The sequence below is a fragment of the Microcaecilia unicolor genome, chromosome 4 (assembly GCF_901765095.1).
Source record: "Microcaecilia unicolor chromosome 4, aMicUni1.1, whole genome shotgun sequence".
NCBI classification, from domain to species: Eukaryota; Metazoa; Chordata; class Amphibia; order Gymnophiona; family Siphonopidae; genus Microcaecilia; species Microcaecilia unicolor.
The window spans coordinates 146,951,329-146,969,166 of NC_044034.1; the positions used below are offsets into that span (position 1 = coordinate 146,951,329).

The 17,838-nt window shown below is 43.6% G+C and overlaps 1 protein-coding gene across 5 annotated transcripts in view; it reads right to left on the reverse strand.

The window, feature by feature from the left end:
- ANO5 (anoctamin 5) overlaps positions 1 to 17,415 on the reverse strand; it is a 121,223-nt gene extending 103,808 nt beyond the window's left edge. For all 5 annotated transcript variants that reach the window (XM_030200707.1, XM_030200708.1, XM_030200706.1 and 2 more), the window contains exon 1: positions 17,255 to 17,415. In XM_030200707.1, coding sequence (XP_030056567.1) covers positions 17,255 to 17,312 — 58 coding nt within the window. In that variant the 5' untranslated portion in view covers positions 17,313 to 17,415. The remainder of the gene's footprint in view (positions 1 to 17,254) is intronic.
- Positions 17,416 to 17,838: the final 423 nt, after the last annotated feature.

Below are 17,838 nucleotides of genomic sequence, written 5' to 3' on the forward strand. Positions count from 1 at the left end.
GGCATGTCGGCAGTGTACCAAAGGCGGGACGGGGACGTGGTTAAGAGGTGGGCATCCTCGGCCGACAATGGAAAAAAGAAGGGCGTCCCTCACGAGCATTTGGCCGACTTGGTCCCTTTTTTTTTCACGACCAAGCCTCGAAAATGTGCCCAAACTGACCAGATGACCATCGGAGGGAATCGGGGATGACCTCCCCTTACTCCCCCAGTGGTCACCAACCCCCTCCCACCCTAAATAAAATTTTAAAAAACATTTTTTCAGAGAGTTCAAAATGGCCGCCGATTAAGACAGACGCGTTTGAGTGCTCCTCTGCGTTTGCCTAAAAAATATTTTTCTTCTACCATGCCGAAGAGGAGAGGAAGAGCTGCTGCGGCTGTTGCCTCCCAGCAGCAGAGAACCCTAACTTCTACGGGATTAATTACACAATATATGCAGAGGGCAGCAAGCTTGACGAATCCGTCGGAGGGAGGCCTGCAAACTCAATCCGCGACTGGAGATAGCGGAAGGAGTAATGGGCTGGAAACTACCTTGAGCCCCGACGGCAGAGAACCACCCCCCCAGCCGGTGTTTAGCAGCTCGCCGATGTCGGCCCCATCGGACCCGAACTACGAAGTGGTAACGGGATCCTTTGGACGGGAGGCTATTCCATCTACATTGGGCGTATTTGCTGCATCCACCACATTGAGATCTACTGAGGAGGGACGGGGAGTAACTGAGACGGAATTTCAACAAAAGGGTGAGCCTGCAGATACTTTATTTACTTTTTTTCAAAGAAAACCTGTGGATGTTACCTTGGACAGTCTTTGGATGTTAATAGCAGAGCTGGGTAAGGCGATATGCCCTCAAATAAAGCAAATGAAGGAAGATATAATTGTGGTTGAAGGGAAAGTGAGAGAAATGGACACAGTAATAAAATCATTGGAAACTCGGGTAAATAAGGTGGAAAAGGAATTTCAACAAACACAATCAGTACAAACCACGATGGTTAAGGACTTAGTGAACCTGAGGAGGAAGTCAGAGTTTATGGAAAATGCTCTACGTGGAAATAATTTACGTCTTATAAATTTCCCATTTCATCCTATGATCTCCCCAAGGGAAATGCTGAAGACTTATTATAAAGAAATTTTTGATATAACTGAAGACTCTATTCCTCCAGTGTCACAGGCCTTTTACATTCCCTTAAAGATTGAGAAAAATCCTCAAGTTCAAGTTTGTAATCAGGCGCTCGATTTATCGGCCATTCTGGAAACATCCGATTCAGAACAAGTTGTACCATCCACTTTATTAGTAACGTTTGCGTTACTCACAGACAAGGTCTGGACATTAAAAAAAAATTTTCAAGTAAGGGGAAAACTATTTAAAGGTCTTCTAGTACGAATATTTCCTGACTTAGCACGTGAGACACAAAAACGTAGACAGAAATTTCTTCAACTGAAACAGGAAACTTTGCAACTTGGTGCAACTTTTTATTTAAAGTATCCCTGCAAGTGCTTGGTCTTGTATCAAACTGAAAAATATGTTTATTTTGAACCTTCTCAATTATCCTCTTTTATTACATCAAAAAAGGTTTCTCAAGAAGTTGTTGTAACTAGCTTGTAAACGCTTCTGACTTGATCTAAGTTTGTTATAATATTTACCTTTCTGTTCTCCCTAGTTGGGTTATTGAACTCCAGAATTTGTGGACTTTTATGATGTTAATGAGGAATCTGTACCTATAAGAGAAAAAAAAATTTTTCTCTTTTCTTTTTTTTTTCCTTTTGATAATATAACCATTTGCATTATTTTTCTGTTAAGTGTTGAAACTTGTAAAGTATATATAAATGATAAATAAATAAATTTAAAAAAAAAAAACATTTTTTCAGCCACTATACCAGCCTCAAATGTCATACCCAGCTCCATCACAGCAGTATGCAGGTCCCTGGAGCAGTTTTTAGTGGGTGCACTGCACTTCAGGCAGACGGACCCAGGCCCACCCCCCCACCCCCACCTGTTACACTTGTGGTAAATGGTAGCCCTCCAAAACCCACTGTACCCACATGTGGGTGCCTCCCTTCATCCCTAAAGGCTATGGTAGTGGTGTACAGTTATGGGGAGTGGTTTTTTTTTTGGGGGGGGGTCAGCACACAAGGTAAGGGAGCTATGCACCTGGCAGCAATTTGTGAAGTCCACTGCAGTGACCCCTAGGGTGCCCGGTTGGTGTCCTGGCATGTGAGGGGGACTAGTGCACTACGAATGCTGGCTCCTCCCACGACCAAATGGCTTGGATTTGGTCGTTTTTGAGATGGTCGTCCTCGGTTTCCATTATCGTCGAAAAAACGGGGACGACCATCTCTAAGGTCGACCATCTCAACATTTAGGTCGACCATCTCTAAGGTTGACCTAAATGCTGAGATTTGGGCGTCCCCGACCGTATTATCGAAACGAAAGATGGACGTCCATCTTGTTTCGATAATAAGGGTTGCCCCGCCCCTTCGCCGGCACGTCCTTAGAAATGGACGCCCTTAGAGATGGTCATCTCCATTCGATTATGCCCCTCCAGGTAGTGCCCTGTCCCTGAAGGACTTACAGTCCAACCAGAACAAAAGAACTGTACATTTGTGGAGCCGAAAAAAAAAAAAAACCACACTCCTGTCATTCCTCAAATTCTAAACACCCCCCCCCCCCCCAGTTTCCTCCCTCACACCATGTCCTGAAAATTCAAATTCAAAGTTAACAAGGCACAACACAAACACATAAAATATTAGGGAAAAACACAACTTTCAGAAAACTGAGTAAAAAAAGAGAAGATCACACATCATTAAAAATAAGGTGGCACAAATGGTTTTCTCAGTTTTCATAGAAAATACACTCATTGTCACTACAATCACTAAAATCATTATTCTGTTTCTCCTTCCACATTAACTACTTGCTAAGAGCTGTAAATCTTAAGGACTATACAACAGTTATGGTAACCTTTACAATCACCTTATCAAATAGCTTATCTGAAATTTATGTTTACAATCCAGGCCTGTAAAGCAAAGCTTAGTTTATGGGTTTGTAAATAATCTTCTGTGCCTTACTGAGTATTCTCTACACTGAGGCAACATTATAAGCTTTTCCTCAGGGGATGAAAATTACTTTATGCTTCCAGACTCTTGTTGTGGCATTTTCTTCTACTAATTTACCTGTTTTACTGGTTAAAATCTTGACTTTCCCTACACTGCATCCTTTCCACAAGAGCTGTGCTGCTCCATCTGAGGAAAACAGTCTTTTTCAACATGAAAGATATTCAGGCTTATTTTCGAAAGAGAAAGACGCCCATATTTCGACCCAAATCGGGAGATGGGCGCTTTTTTCCCGTGGGTGCCCAAATCGGTATAATCAAAAGCCGATTTTGGGCGCCTCCAACTGCAGTCTGTCATGGGAAAAAAACAAAGTTGACGGGGGCGTGTTGGAGGCGTGGTGAAGGCGGGACTAGGGCGTGTTTATCGTCAGAGGAGAGATGGGCGCGCTCGGCCGATAATGGAAAAAAGAAGGGTGGCAGAAGCGAGAATTTGGGCCACTTTTTTGGACCTTTTTTTTTCTCGAACAAGTCAACAAAAGTGCCCCAACTGCCCAGATGACTACCCGAGGGAATCGGGGATGACCTCCATTACCTCCCCCAGTGGTCACTAACCCCCTCCCACCAAAAAAAAAAAACTTTAAAACCTTTTTTTTTCCAGCCTGTATGCCAGCCTCAAATGTCAAACCCAGCTCCATCACAGCAGTATGCGGGTCCCTGGAGCAGTTGTTAGTGGGTGCAGTGCACTTCAGGCAGGTGAACCCAGGCCCATCCCCCCCCCCCCACCACCTGTTACACTTGTGCTGGTAAATGGGATCCCTCCAACCCCCCCCCCCCCCCACCAAAACCAACTGTACTCACATCTAGGTGCCCCCCTTCACCCATAAGTGCTATGGTAATGGTGTAGAGTTGTGGGGAGTGGGTTTTGGGGGGATTTGGGGGGCTCAGCACCCAAGGGAAGGGAGCTATGGACTTGGGAGGTATTTTAATTTTTTACTTTTTACAAGTGCCCCCTAGGGTGCCCGGTTGGTGTCCTGGCATATGAGGGGGACCAGTGCACTACGAATCCTGGCCCCTCCCACGACCAAATGCCTTGGATGTGTTCGTTTTTGAGCTGGGCGCCTTCGGTTTCCATTATCGCTGAAAACCGATACCGCCCAGCTCAAATCCGCCCAAATCCGATGCATTTGCCTGGCACCAACCGTATTATCGAAACAAAATATGGTCGCCCATCTTTTTCGAAAATACGGTCTGTCCTACCCCTTCGCGTACCCGTCCTCGGAGATGGGCGTTCGCATTCAATTATGCCCCTGATTGGCTAACACAGCGTTTCCCAAACTGTGTGCCAAGGCACCCCAGTGCACTGTCGCAAACTCACAGGGGTGCCGCGGGGCAGATGGGAGTTAACACACCGAGCGCTGGAACAATTGGTAAGATATTGTTCTTCTTCCTCTCTCCACCTTGCCCTGCCCGCCCGCCCGCTCATAGTATGCTGCCAGCAGTGATGTAAGCACTACCTTTGTCCTGCCCCCGAAGCCTTATTTGTACAGCATCCCACCTATGCGAGAAAAGGAAGTGGATGTGTAAAGAAGGCTTCTGGGACAGGCTGAAGGCAGTGCTTAGCCTTTAGAGTGATTCATGAGGCGGTGTGCCTTTTTCACTTATTGAACATTGGCTGGAGGGACACTGCTGGTTCTTGTGCTTGGACTCAAAAGGCTTGACTGTTATGTTTGATTTAATGAACTGAACAGCCAGTGAGTACAGGAGCTCCCTAAAAGCTTCGTTCTCTCCAGTTACAATGTTGGTGTGAGTGGGATTTGTCGGTGGTGCAGATGTTTTGTGTGGATGTTGATAGGGGGATAGGTACTGTGAGGAAACAATTACTATGAGCTGAAAATTAAATCTGAAGTGTAATTGGTGAGAATGAGAGTGGTGATGGGTAAAGAATGGAGTGAGTGAGGTGTACCATATATAGGATAAAGAAAAGGACTGTCTTATGATCTAAGAGCCCATGAAGGGACATAGGGGATGAGGAGCTTAAACATGTACAGAGGGAACAAGAGGGAATGTGTTAAGAGCAAGACATTGAACCGAATCCTGAAAGCCTCACAAAGAACAACCATATCTCAAACAACTTATGATTACCTGAATTGGTTATTACTCTATTTACCATTAACCTTCTCTTAGCTTCATATATAATTTCTCATTCATAATAGATTTTCTAAAAGTTAAACATCCATAGCTATCTCAGTACGTTTGATACTGTATTGTAAAATTGGATTCTTACAACAAATTTCTTATGTATTATTCTTTATGTACCTTATACTGTTTATTGTAAGCCACATTGAACTCAAACTTGTTTGGGATAATGTGGGATATAAATGTCACAAGTAAATATGTTGAATTATGGCATAGAATTGGTTCTACTTAAAGGGGATCCACTCATTTTGAATTTTGAGATAAGAGAGGAGAGGTAGAAAGGAAAGTGCACATTTTGAAACATGACATTCTTACCCAGTAGTGTGAGAAGGGGACAGTGGGAGGGTTAGGGAGGAAGGGGTGTGATGGGAAGGCATTTGTTTGTTTTGTCCTTAGAGGGTGGAGGCTGAGCACACTGCACCATTTGGAAGAGGTAAACTTTAGAGAAATGCTGTTCTTAGTCTGATAATACATAGATGCTGTGGCCGTGGAGGGGGGGGGGGGGGGCGGAGGCCTGTGTGGCTGGGGAGAGTGCAGCGAAAAATTGCTCAGACATTAAGGGTGCCGTGAACCAAAAAAGTTTGTGTTCTCTTCTCACTCTGCAGTGAATGACTGTACCTGAGATTTTGTGTACTGCCACAGTTACAGAACTGAAGCCCAAAATATAACTGATCGCCATTTTTATGCACAGACAGTGCTCAGTGAAGAAGCTGGGCTTGGTTCCAAACTGGAAACCTTCACTTTCCATTTCATAATACTCAAGATGTTTATTTAAACTATCAAAAAACCAATGAAGGAAGCAAGGCAATGGGTATACAATACCATGCATTAATATTTTACTGAGCCACAAAATGAGAGGCAAAACCCAACCCGTATATGTTAACCTGATTGCCAAAGGTGATAACTTTTTAGGAGGTCTTTTACTAAGCCATGGTAGCATTTTTATCTGGCAGTAAAATTCAGCTGGCGGTAAATGCCAAGACGCCTATAGGACGCCCATGGGCATCTCAGCGTTTACCACCAGCTGATTTCTACTGCGCGCTAAAAACGTTACCACAGTTTAGTAAAATACCCCCTTAATGATCTAAATGGATATATCTTGAGGGTAATTCTCTAATGCATTTTCCATAGGCTTTCCCACATTTTTCACTGGGAGTCTACTGGGTGGATTGTGTGCATGCCAGGCTGTGCCGTGGTTTTATGTTGTGCTGTTTTTCCTCATGTGGTTGATCTATTTTTTAATGATGATTTTATTTGTATTAATTTCATTTTTGGATGTCATACTATGTTGTAAATTTATACATGTTTGTATTTTATAGGTGGTTTTGTTTTTCTGTCTGTTGTTTTGAATGATTTGTGGATATTCTATTTGGTTCTATGTTTTTAATTTTATTAATGCATTTTATTCTGGATTTATCTCTATATTTATACTGTACACCACCCTGATGCGATTAGCAAAGGGCAGTTAATCAAATCAAATAAAGACAAACATAAAGCCTGTTTTTCACACAGAAAAGAGTGTCAAAGCATTGTGCGGGGATAGACACATGTAAAGCGTGTGCCTTCTTTTAAGTTATCTGCACAGGCATTACTGAGGGATGTAGCTAGGCTGGAGCAAAAGCAGAATTATGATTCCTGGTACAAATGTATTTTATAAAATGCATGACTGCTACTACTACTACTTGACATTTCTAAAGCGCTACTAGGGTTACGCAGCGCTGTACAATTTAACATAGAAGGACAGTCCCTGCTCAAAGGAGCTTACAATCTAAAGGACAAATGTACAGTCAGTCAAATAGGGGCAGTCTAGATTTCCTGAAAGGTATAAAGGTTAGGTGCCGAAAGCAACATTGAAGAGGTGGGCTTTGAGCAAAGATTTGAAGATGGGTAGGGAGGGGGCTTGGCGTAAGGGCTCAGGAAGTTTATTCCAAGCATAGGGTGAGGCGAGGCAGAATGAGCGGAGCCTGGAGTTGGCGGTGGTGGAGAAGGGCACTGAGAGGAGGGATTTGTCCTGTGAGCGGAGGTTACGGGCGGGAACGTAAGGGGAAATGAGGGTAGAGAGGTAATGAGGGGCTGCAGACTGAGTGCATTTGTAGGTAAGAAGGAGAAGCTTGAATTGTATGCGGTATCTGATTGGAAGCCAGTGAAGTGACCTGAGAAGAGGGGTGATATGAGTATATCGGTTCAGGCGGAATATAAGACGTGCAGCAGAGTTCTGAACAGATTGAAGGGGGGATATATGACTGCATATACTTAACCATAAAAAAAGCACTTCAGTTCACTCTATGAGATCTCAAGAGAAGAAACTCATCCAGAATCACCCCCTCGCAGCAAATGTTAGGTCCAGTAAATGTTGGACTTTCAGAGGTGACTTTTAGAAAAGCTGTTTACCGAGTACTCACCATAAACATTGTTAGTCCAGTTCTCTCAGTATAAAAATGTAAGTACTCAACTTCCTTTTAACTTGCAATTTTTATTCATTTCAACTTTTCAATCTTACATAGATAAAATACTATGTTACTCAGATCGGGGACTTATAAAATAGGCATGTTCTGCACTATCAACAGAGACGTCCAATTATAAAATTTGACTAGATTTTGAGAGATAGCACGCCTTTCCTCAGGTCAGAACAGAACTCGAATAGCTCCCTCTGTTGTGATTGACATTTATAATGTTGCTATGATTGGTCTACTTGTCCCTCCAATATGTTTGATTGGTTGAGTGAAGTGGAAATTTGTATTTAACCTAGGCACCATTTTTATTTGCAGGAATGATCAATCGTTAATAGATGGACAATTGCTGAAAGTATGTTATGGAGGAACACTGCAAAAGCGGAGGACCATATTCCACGACGTCAACAAAAACCAACAAAAGGAGTAGTTTGACCAGCAGGGCTCTTCCGTAAAGAAACAGAAGAATGAGGAATATATGAATAAAACCTTTATTCTTCAGGACCCGATACAGCACTGTGTTGCGGTGTGAAGCCTACATCAGGGCTCTGTACACAAAATCACTGAAGAGTATAGGAAAATGTAATCACTGGAAAACAGTCTTGATAAAGACATGATCCAAGAAAGTAGGGTTAGTGTGTAACGCACAAAAACAGCTGAACGTATGTTATGCAATAGATTTTTATGTAATATGAATGACGTTAGAAATACTTGTGTATGTGTTGTTTTTAGTGATACAGCCCTGATACAGAATGATTTGACCACTCAAAACACGATCATGTCAGTGACTATAGCATTTTTCACCCAATAGTGAGTTTGATGATGATGAGGATTACTGCTACTGCATTTTGATACAACCAAGTTGAACTCTTATTTTTGAAATAATTTATTTTGTTTCAGTTGGTTGAAGATTAACTGCACTTTTTGAAGTTATGTTGAATGGATTGATGATTTCTTTCGAGTGTTTCTATCAAAGTCATTAGGTGAGGCTGATTGTTAATTGCCTCTCTTGAACTTGCTATATGATGGTCCATAAAACTGTATAAATAAATATATTGCATGTTTTGATGTGGGTGAGGGTTGATTAGTTTTGATTTCTTGTATCTGCTAAACCTCCCTGCCTTCATAAAACGGACTTCGGACAGAAGCATCCAATTATAAAATTTGACTAGATTGTCAGAGGTAACACTCCCTCCCTCAGGTCAGAACAACCTGATACCTGTAGGACCGAAGAGATGCTATTTGTCTTGGGAATGTTAGTTTAAACTGACACAGGTTAGAACAAAGAGTCTAACCTACAAACATACTGCAAACTCATCCCCCACAAACATACTGCAAACTCATCCCCCAGAGTCTCACTGGAAGTCAAGACAGAAATAAAATATCCTTAACAATGCCAATTCAGCAGAATGACTCAGTGATGAAACTGAACAACCCACATGCTAGAGGCCTAGTAGATGAAACATGCAGATGTTTTCTTCTGGGACATAAGATCACTTACTCAAACGACCCACCAGTGCTTCCCAAACTTTTATCATATATGATCCCACTTAAAACTGAATTGATTTGCACTTAAACTGGAGGGAGGACATTAATGTAAATTGGCTGATGTGGGATGGATAAGTTGTTACTTCGAACCAACTGGTATATAAAATGAAAATATCTGTAGCTTTTTTTTTTGTATTGTTCTGTTGGAGAATCCTGTAATTTTCTGGTCGCTAATAAATATATAATTAATGTGACCCCCGGATGATGAAAGCAAAATTTCATCTCTCTCCTTTCCTCCCTCCCTCCCTCATCCACTTTCTCCTTGCCCCACTTATCAACTTAACTGAAATTCTCACCCCTGCAAAGATAATATTTGGTTCAATAACGTTGGATCATTTTTTTTGGATGGGTATGATTCTAAACGTTTTGACACATTGGTAGCAATAACTCTCAAATATATTTTATCCAATTGGAAGAACAACTCAAACCTCAACATTCATTTTTGGTGGAATAATCTATATACATAATTCTCACCTCAAACATTCTGAAGCTCACTCTATGGCAGGGAAACATTGAAGCCCTGCACTGTTGGTAGGCTAGGCTGTCAGCACCACTCACTCTCACTCCACTGTCACTCATAGACCCACACTCAGCCACGCCCCTTCCGGACATAATTCGCAACCCCAACGTTCTAATCCAAGCTGCAACTTCCAAGGTGGCAGAGATTGGAATTTCCCCCGAGTGTCTGCCCGCCCTCGCGTCTGAACGTGATGACGTTGAGGGCGGGGCTATGACACTCAGCAAATCGCATCGCCGCACCCACTATTGAAGCCTCCAGCGCACATCGCCGCCGCTCCCCCTCTCCCTCCGTCCGACGTCAGCTGTTTTGTTTTCACACATGGCGAGGGGGTTGTTTTCCTGCCTCTGGCGGCCGCCTGAAACGGAAACTGCAAGTATCTGGGGGACCAGGTGAGATTTGGCGCTGAGAACTCATGCTCCCCCACCCCCCTTTCTATTTTTCTCTTGCCTCCGTTCGGCGCTCCTACAGCAACGTCGCCGTCACACCGAGCCAGCCCGTATCCACCACTGAACCCTCAGTCAAAGGCCACTAATTCTGTAGCCTGCCCTCAACGTTGCCTGCCAGGACCAGCGCCGAAAACCTTGCTAGCGCCCGTTTCATTTCTGTCTGAAACGGGCCTTTTGTACTAGTGTTATACTAATTCATAAATATTGTACGGCCTACACTGGTCACTTCCAGATGTCTAATAACAAAGTTTGGTTAACCCTGCAGCACTATTTGGAATCAAATACTGATAGGTAGTCATCTGAGCACAACCATCTGATCCCCTTTTCCTCTTTCTTCCCTTTCTTCATTTTCCCCTCTGTTTATTTTTCCCTCCAAATTATCGTTTATTTTCATGCCTTTTCCATTTTTGTATACCTGTTGTATACTTAATTCGATTTTATGATCTGTACCAGTATTGTAGTTATATGTTTGATATATCTTATGGTTCGTCTTATGGAATGGCAGTTACTTTGTAATGCATTTGGATGGATGTTACACTTAAAACTAATAAAAATAATAATAACAAAAGCATGAAGGTAGCAGTGGAGGCACGCCCTGCCTCCATTCTATGCAAATCTATCTCATGCATATTCATTGCGGAAATCCTAAAATCCTTGCTGGCGAGGTGTATTGAGAACTCCTGCTCGAGCAGTGTTTCCCCAAGTCCGGTCCTTGCCAGTCAGCTTTTCAGGATATCCACAATGAATATGCATGAAAGAAATTTGCATATAATAGAGCAGTGCATGCACATCAAGTTCATACACATTCATTGTGGAAATTCTGAAAAGCTGCCTGGCAAGGACTGGACTTGGGAAACACTGCTCTAGGGTATGCATATTCAGGTCTTCAAGTCTCTTCTCATATGTCTTTTGGCACAAGCTCCCTATCATTTCTGTTGCCTTCCCCTGAACAACCTCAAGTCTTAGCACAGTAGCTCCCAAACCTGTCCTAGGGGAACCCTAGCCAGTCAGGTTGTCAGGATATCTGCAATGAATATTCATGAGATTGATTTGCATGCACTGCTTCCTCTGCATGTAAATTTCTCTCATGCATATTCAGCGTGGTTATCCAGAAAACCTGACTGACTGGGGCTCCCTCAGGACAGGTTTGGGAACCACTGCCTTATGACCTCCAAAACTGAACACAATACTCCAAATTGGACCTCACCAATGACTTGTACAAGGGACTTAACCAGTGGCATAGCTACGTGATGCCATGGGGGCCTGGGCCCCTGGGTTTGCTGGCGGGGATCCCCAACCCCCACCAGCTGAAGCATTGTCCAGCGCCGGTCTCTGTCACCGCCAGCCAAGGTATTCGCTGAGGCAGTGGGTGGGAAGCGGCAGGGCGGGGGCAGACCAAAATGTGCCCCCCACCACCGTGGGCTCTGGCCCCCTCCCCAATGCAAGGTCTGGCTATGCCCTTGGACTTAACACTAGAAGAATATCAAAGGAAATCTGCAGTATAGGACTGTGAACACTTGACACAATGGTCAATCATCAGCAAAGAAGAAAATAGTAAAAGGAGAAATTAGACCTTACATGCTAATTTGCTTTCCTTTAGTCCCTCCGGACCGGCCCAGGTATTTTCTCAGTCCCCACCTGCTTGAAGGCGTGCACAACCCATCAGTCCAATCCTGGGCTGGTCCGGAGGGACACTAAGGAACTGACAAATGCAGACTCTAAACAGTTTACAGTTTACTAAAACTCTATATACGGCTTAGCAACCAGTGATCACAGCTGTTTACAATATGACTAAAAGCACATACATAAGTATAGAACAGAAAAGAAATTCATTTTGAATAGAAAAGACCTTAGAAGCAAAGTCAAGCATACAACAATACAAAAAAAGCACATAGCAGAAAGTGTGACTCAATCATCTAAACTCCCTGGACCTAGTTGCGAATCTTGATACTGAGTGTGATGTACAGATGTCAGAAGGCCTGTGTACAGAATGACACAGTAAGACAACCATGTCCCATCCACTGGTATCAGGAAAGCAAGTGGGATCGAGACCCTCACAGACTGTTGGGAGCCTAGAGAATGAAGAGGTGGCAATGCCCTGGAAAGTGCCTATTCTCATCAATAAAATAATCCTGAACCAAGAAAACCGGATACTATAGTCAATGAAAAAAGGACACGAACAACATCCGTAACAGAAGTATTGATACTAAGTAACATCTCTGTACTGCGTGTGGAGAAAGGGAAGATCCTTAAGTACCAAAGAAGTTGCCTTCTTTTAAGTTATCATGTGCTTTTTCTCTATATTAGCCTGACTGTATTAGTTCCTCATACCTCATTAAATAGATGGGTGGCCAGACTGAAGGCTAGTTACAAGCCCCAAAAAAGAAATGGTCGTGTGGTAAGTTCACACTTGCTGCGTGGCCATTTCGGAGGGAGACTGCTCTGCTGGCTCTCGAGTCCTTCTTCCTGCCGCGTCTTGCCTATGCGGAAACAGGAAGTTACTTCACAAGAGGCGGGACGCAGCAGGAAGAAGGATCCATGGCCGGCAGAGCAGTCTTTCTTGATTGCTGCTGCCTGCCAGACAATGACTTTACTTTTGATTGATCCCACACTGGGGGGGGGGGGGGGGGGCAGCAGCGGGACCTTAAGTGGAGAGAACAAGACAAGTTCCTTGCCCTGGACCCGGATTTATCTCTCGGTGGCCCTGCTGTGTAATGGCATTGTGATAAAGCCATTTGCACCCTTTGACTGAGGAATGGGGCTAAGAATCTAAGGGACATACTTTAGCTGGTTTCTCATAGCAGTTACTGCTGGGAGTCTGATATACCCGCAAACGAGTCACATCTTCCCACCTGCCCAACTGAAGCAGCTTACTGGGACACGTGCCAATCATTTTACAGACTGGGATGTGGCACCAAATGATTCTGGCCAAATTTGTGGCAAGCACTCCACCTTGCAAACAAATATTTTTTGGAACAAAAATGTAAACATGAAGTCAAAATATCAATTTACTTTATGGAGACAGATAATTAAAAATGTTAAGATGTAATATAGTAGACTAAAACAAACTACTGTCTGCCCCATGTAAACCCAATTATGCTACAGAATGTTAAAAAATCATATAGCAAGCAGTAATGTCCATCCTACAGCATGTAAATTCACAAGTAATTATATTTATATATCTTAAGCAGCTTCCCTGAAATTAGCATGATGGTAAGATACACAGGCAGCTGCACAGATTAGGGATTGTGCCAGAGAAAGAACTTCTTTCATAATCTGCACCATCCTGCCTAAATCACATACCTGTGCTGAAGATGACATTCTGTGGTTGGCACAAAGGAGATATTTTTCAATGTTAATGATTTTTGTAAAAAAAGCAGACTTCATATCCAGCAGTACTGGAAATGTTAGCAAATCGAGCAAGCTGTGGCACACCTTTCCTGAGGTGGACAACTGTTCCTGGTCAATGCAGCCAGAGAATAGATCATTCGGGTTTCTTACACAATACAACACATCATCTGACTTTCAAAGACAGTGACAGGGCCGAAATGAGCAAGTTGAGTCAATCAGGGCTGGTATTAGGGGGTGCAAATAGGGCAGTTGCTCTGGACCCCCATGCTGCAAGGGGCTTCAAGTCTGGCTAAGGAGACACAGCCTGCTGGGGGGTTTCATGGCCTCCTTTTCTGCTCTGGGCCCATCATGTTTAACACCGGCCCTAGGGTTAATATTTAAACACTGAGCTTGGCATTTAAATTATCCACATATGTTCAGTGCCATACTGGGACAGACCGAAGGTCCATCAAGGCCAGAATCTTGTTTCCAACCATGGCCAATCCAGGTTACAAGTACCTGGCAAGATCTCAAAACAATACAATACATTTTATGCTGCTTATCCTAGAAATACCAAAATATAATAGGAGAATCTATCTCAGAACACTTGTAGATTGCAACGGAGGTGGAGTCTCATACCACTTGGCACGCTTTCTCATATCACTCCCATGGATCAACCTTTAATCATTGACTCAAACCACCTCCACCCTATTGTTGCAGTTACAATTCATATATCAACCTGTGCTGTCTACTTTGTCACATAAAAATATATTCCAAAGACACTTAGCTTAAAGAGCCGATGTGCTCAACGTTCCAAACTGGTGTGTGTATATGCCCCGACAGGTGCCTGTTTCGCCACGCTTCGTCAAAGGGGGTTCTCACACCATTTAGCTATTATGTGTCGAAACTGCGATGAGATACACAATAGCATAGCTAAATGGTGTGAGAACCCCCTTTGACGAAGCGTGGCGAAACAGGCACCTGTCGGGGCATATACACACACCAGTTTGGAACGTTGAGCACATCGGCTCTTTAAGCTAAGTGTCTTTGGAATATATTTTTATGTGACAAAGTAGACAGCACAGGTTGATATATGAATTGTAACTGCAACAATAGGGTGGAGGTGGTTTGAGTCAATGATTAAAGGTTGATCCATGGGAGTGATATGAGAAAGCGTGGCAAGTGGTATGAGACTCCACCTCCGTTGCAATCTACAAGTGTTCTGAGATAGATTCTCCTATTATATTTTGGTAGTTTGTACAATATCATTGGAGAAAGTAAAGCCGTATATATTTTACAGTATCCTAGAAATAAGCAGTGGATTTTCCCCAAGTTCATGTTAATAATGGCATATGGACTTTTCTTTTAGGAAATTATCAAAACCTTTTTTAAACCCTGCTAAGCCAACTGCTTTTACCACATTCTCTGGCAACGAATTCCAGAGTTTAATTACACATTGAGTGAAGAATTATTTTCTCCAGTTTGTTTTAAATTTACTTCTTAGTAGCTTATTTGCATACCCCCTAGTCCTCGTATTTTTGGAAAGAGTAAACAAGCGATTCACATCTACCCGTTCCATTCCACTCACTATTTTATAGACCTCTATCATATCTCCCCTCAGCCATCTCTTCTCCAAGCTGAAGAGCCATAGCCGCTTTAGCCTTTCCTCATAGGGAAGTCATCCCATCCCCTTTATCATTTTCATCGCCCTTCTCTGTACCACTTCTAATTCCGCAGAAGTGGTGGTATTGAATACATGAAGCCATGCAGTTTCAGTTAGGCCAGTCTTTTTGCTTTCTTAGTTTTATCCTCATAGCTACTCGCACAACATTCAAATACACACAGAGAGGCCTTTTACTAAAATGTGCTGAAATCTGGGCTTAGCGAGTCCTAACTCAGGACTTTCGCATGCACTAAGCCAAGCTTTAGCACAGCATAATTTATGGCTTTTTTAATATCTCTTTTTTTTTCAGATCATGTGCTAATGTTCGCATTAGTGCAAGTACCTGTAAAATGTTAGCCCTTTGGAGACGGAAGAGGTCTCGTGTTAACTCCAAGTTAGCCAGTTAGTTCACACTAATGCAAACATGCTAGCTGGTTAATGCTTCAAAACCCATTCTCCCACCCATGGCATACCCCCCTCCAAAAATATCTTTTAAAAATAGCTAGTATGTATGTTAGCATGGTCTAACAGGCAAAATACCACAAAACACTATGTTTTGCATTAGCTTGTTTTTCCTGTGCTAAGCACGCATTCGGATTTAACACCCTTTAGTAAAAGGATCCCTGAGTTTGATGGAACTTCCAAGCTTCTCCCTCACTCCACCCGGGCGCAATCATTTTCCAGCAGCATTAAATTTAGAAAAAGCCACAGAAAATTCAGGCAGAGCCCAGATAAGGAGCCACTATCCAGTTCAGCGTTTTTGAAAATCAGATCAATAAGTGATCAGGCAAAGCCTAGTAAGGGAAATTTTTCTTCCACTTATTATGCACATCATCTGTGTGGAGGAATGGAGTGGTCTCTGGTTTGAGCACTGGTCTTGAAATCCAGAGGTGGCTGGTTCAAATCCCACTGCTGCTCCTTGTGATCTTGGGCAAGTCACTTAACTCTCCATTGCCTCAGGTATAAACTTAGATTGTGAGCCCTCCTGCGACAGAGAAATATCCAGTGTACCTGAATGTAACCCACCTTGAGCTACTACTGAAAAAGGTGTGAGCAAAATCTAAATAGATCATTTGAACTGAAGGGATGGTCACCTCATATCCAGTCTTTGAAGGACACAGCTGTCTGGTTTTAAAGGCTTCCAAAACCAATATTCATCATTGGGTCTAAAAATCAAGCTAAAGTTGCCTTGAAACTCAGAAGTGAATATATGAATCTAGTGGCTACCGCAATCGGCTCTCAAGAGCCTGTGCAAATCCAATCCCACACTGTCCTTAGTTTCACCACTTTACACTCAGAAGGCATCAATAAACATATTCTTTCTTTAAAGCTACAGTAGAAAATATCTTTGGTAATTTTGTTGACAGCTAAAAAAAACACAACAAATAATCTTACAGAGTTTTATAAGAAGTGAAAACCCAGGTGCAGGATGTGAAGCTTTATAATTTACTTTCCCAAAGAGGAAACTGTGACAAAGCTCCCAGAAGCTCTCCAGGTTTTGTATGGGCTGTGGTTGGGTAGTGAAAGGGATTTCCCCCCTCCCCCCCCCCCTCCACCATTCCCCGGTGCCAGAGGTTTCTTCATCTAAGGGGCAGGGTCAGAGTGTTACCTTAATCTCACCATGTCTGCCCTTGGGGATCGCCTCAGATCCACTTAGCTTGTATGAAACAGTTACTTCATATACTTAAACGCCTTCAGATCCAGTTATGCTGTTATGCCTTCAGCACGTACTTCTCTCCCCCCCCCCCCCCCCCCCCCCCAGCTTTGCCAGGAATGACATCAAGACAGTCACAGAGTGGAAAATATCAGTCACCAGACCTCACCCGCACCCACCCCAAAAGATCACTAGAAGGTGATAGACAGCCCCCCTCCTTCCACCCACTGGATCCATGCTGGTGGGTTAGAGGTTTCAATATACAGAGGATGAAAAGGTACAGGCGTGAGATGAATCTGGTCACACCCAAGCCCGGCAACCTCCCCAGTCCCTGTCCACCACGAGGCAGGCAACAAACCCTGGGCCTTCCATCGGGACCCCGATCTTCTTCCCTCAGCTCTCACCTTCCCCGGCTGCTGTCATCTCTATCAGAGTGTCGCTCGCTTTCCGCCTGGAGTGCATCGTGGTGCTGGGAAGGGCCGGCTCGGGGCCCCAGGGCCGCTGCTCCCCGTTCAGATCCCACCCCGGGGCCGCTACAGCCTGAGACGCTGCCTGCCTCGCTTGGTGTCGGAGGAGAGCTAAAGAGAGCTGGAAACCGGAGCTGGGAGGGGAAGAAGAGAGGAGGAGGAGGGGGAGGGGGAGGAGGAGGAGGAGGGAGGCTGCCCATGTAAAACAGGCATTTGAAACGCAGGCAAAAAAGCACCAAATGCAGACTAGGAAGGGAAAGAAGTAAATAAGACTGAACTGGAAACCCCTGAAGCGAGAATCTGCAACAGGACGGCGTGTCTCAAATAACAAGAGATCGGAGAGATGTGCATTTCCCAAAACTGAGAGAGAATCGAAAAATTAGTCTAATCCAGGAGGAAAGAGGATAAACAAAAATGCATTTGCCCCTCCTCTATTGTGCAAAATACAAAGATATCAGAGATGCACATTCCCTAAAACAGAGAAAATCAAAGAATAAACAGGGCAAACTCTTTCTAATCAA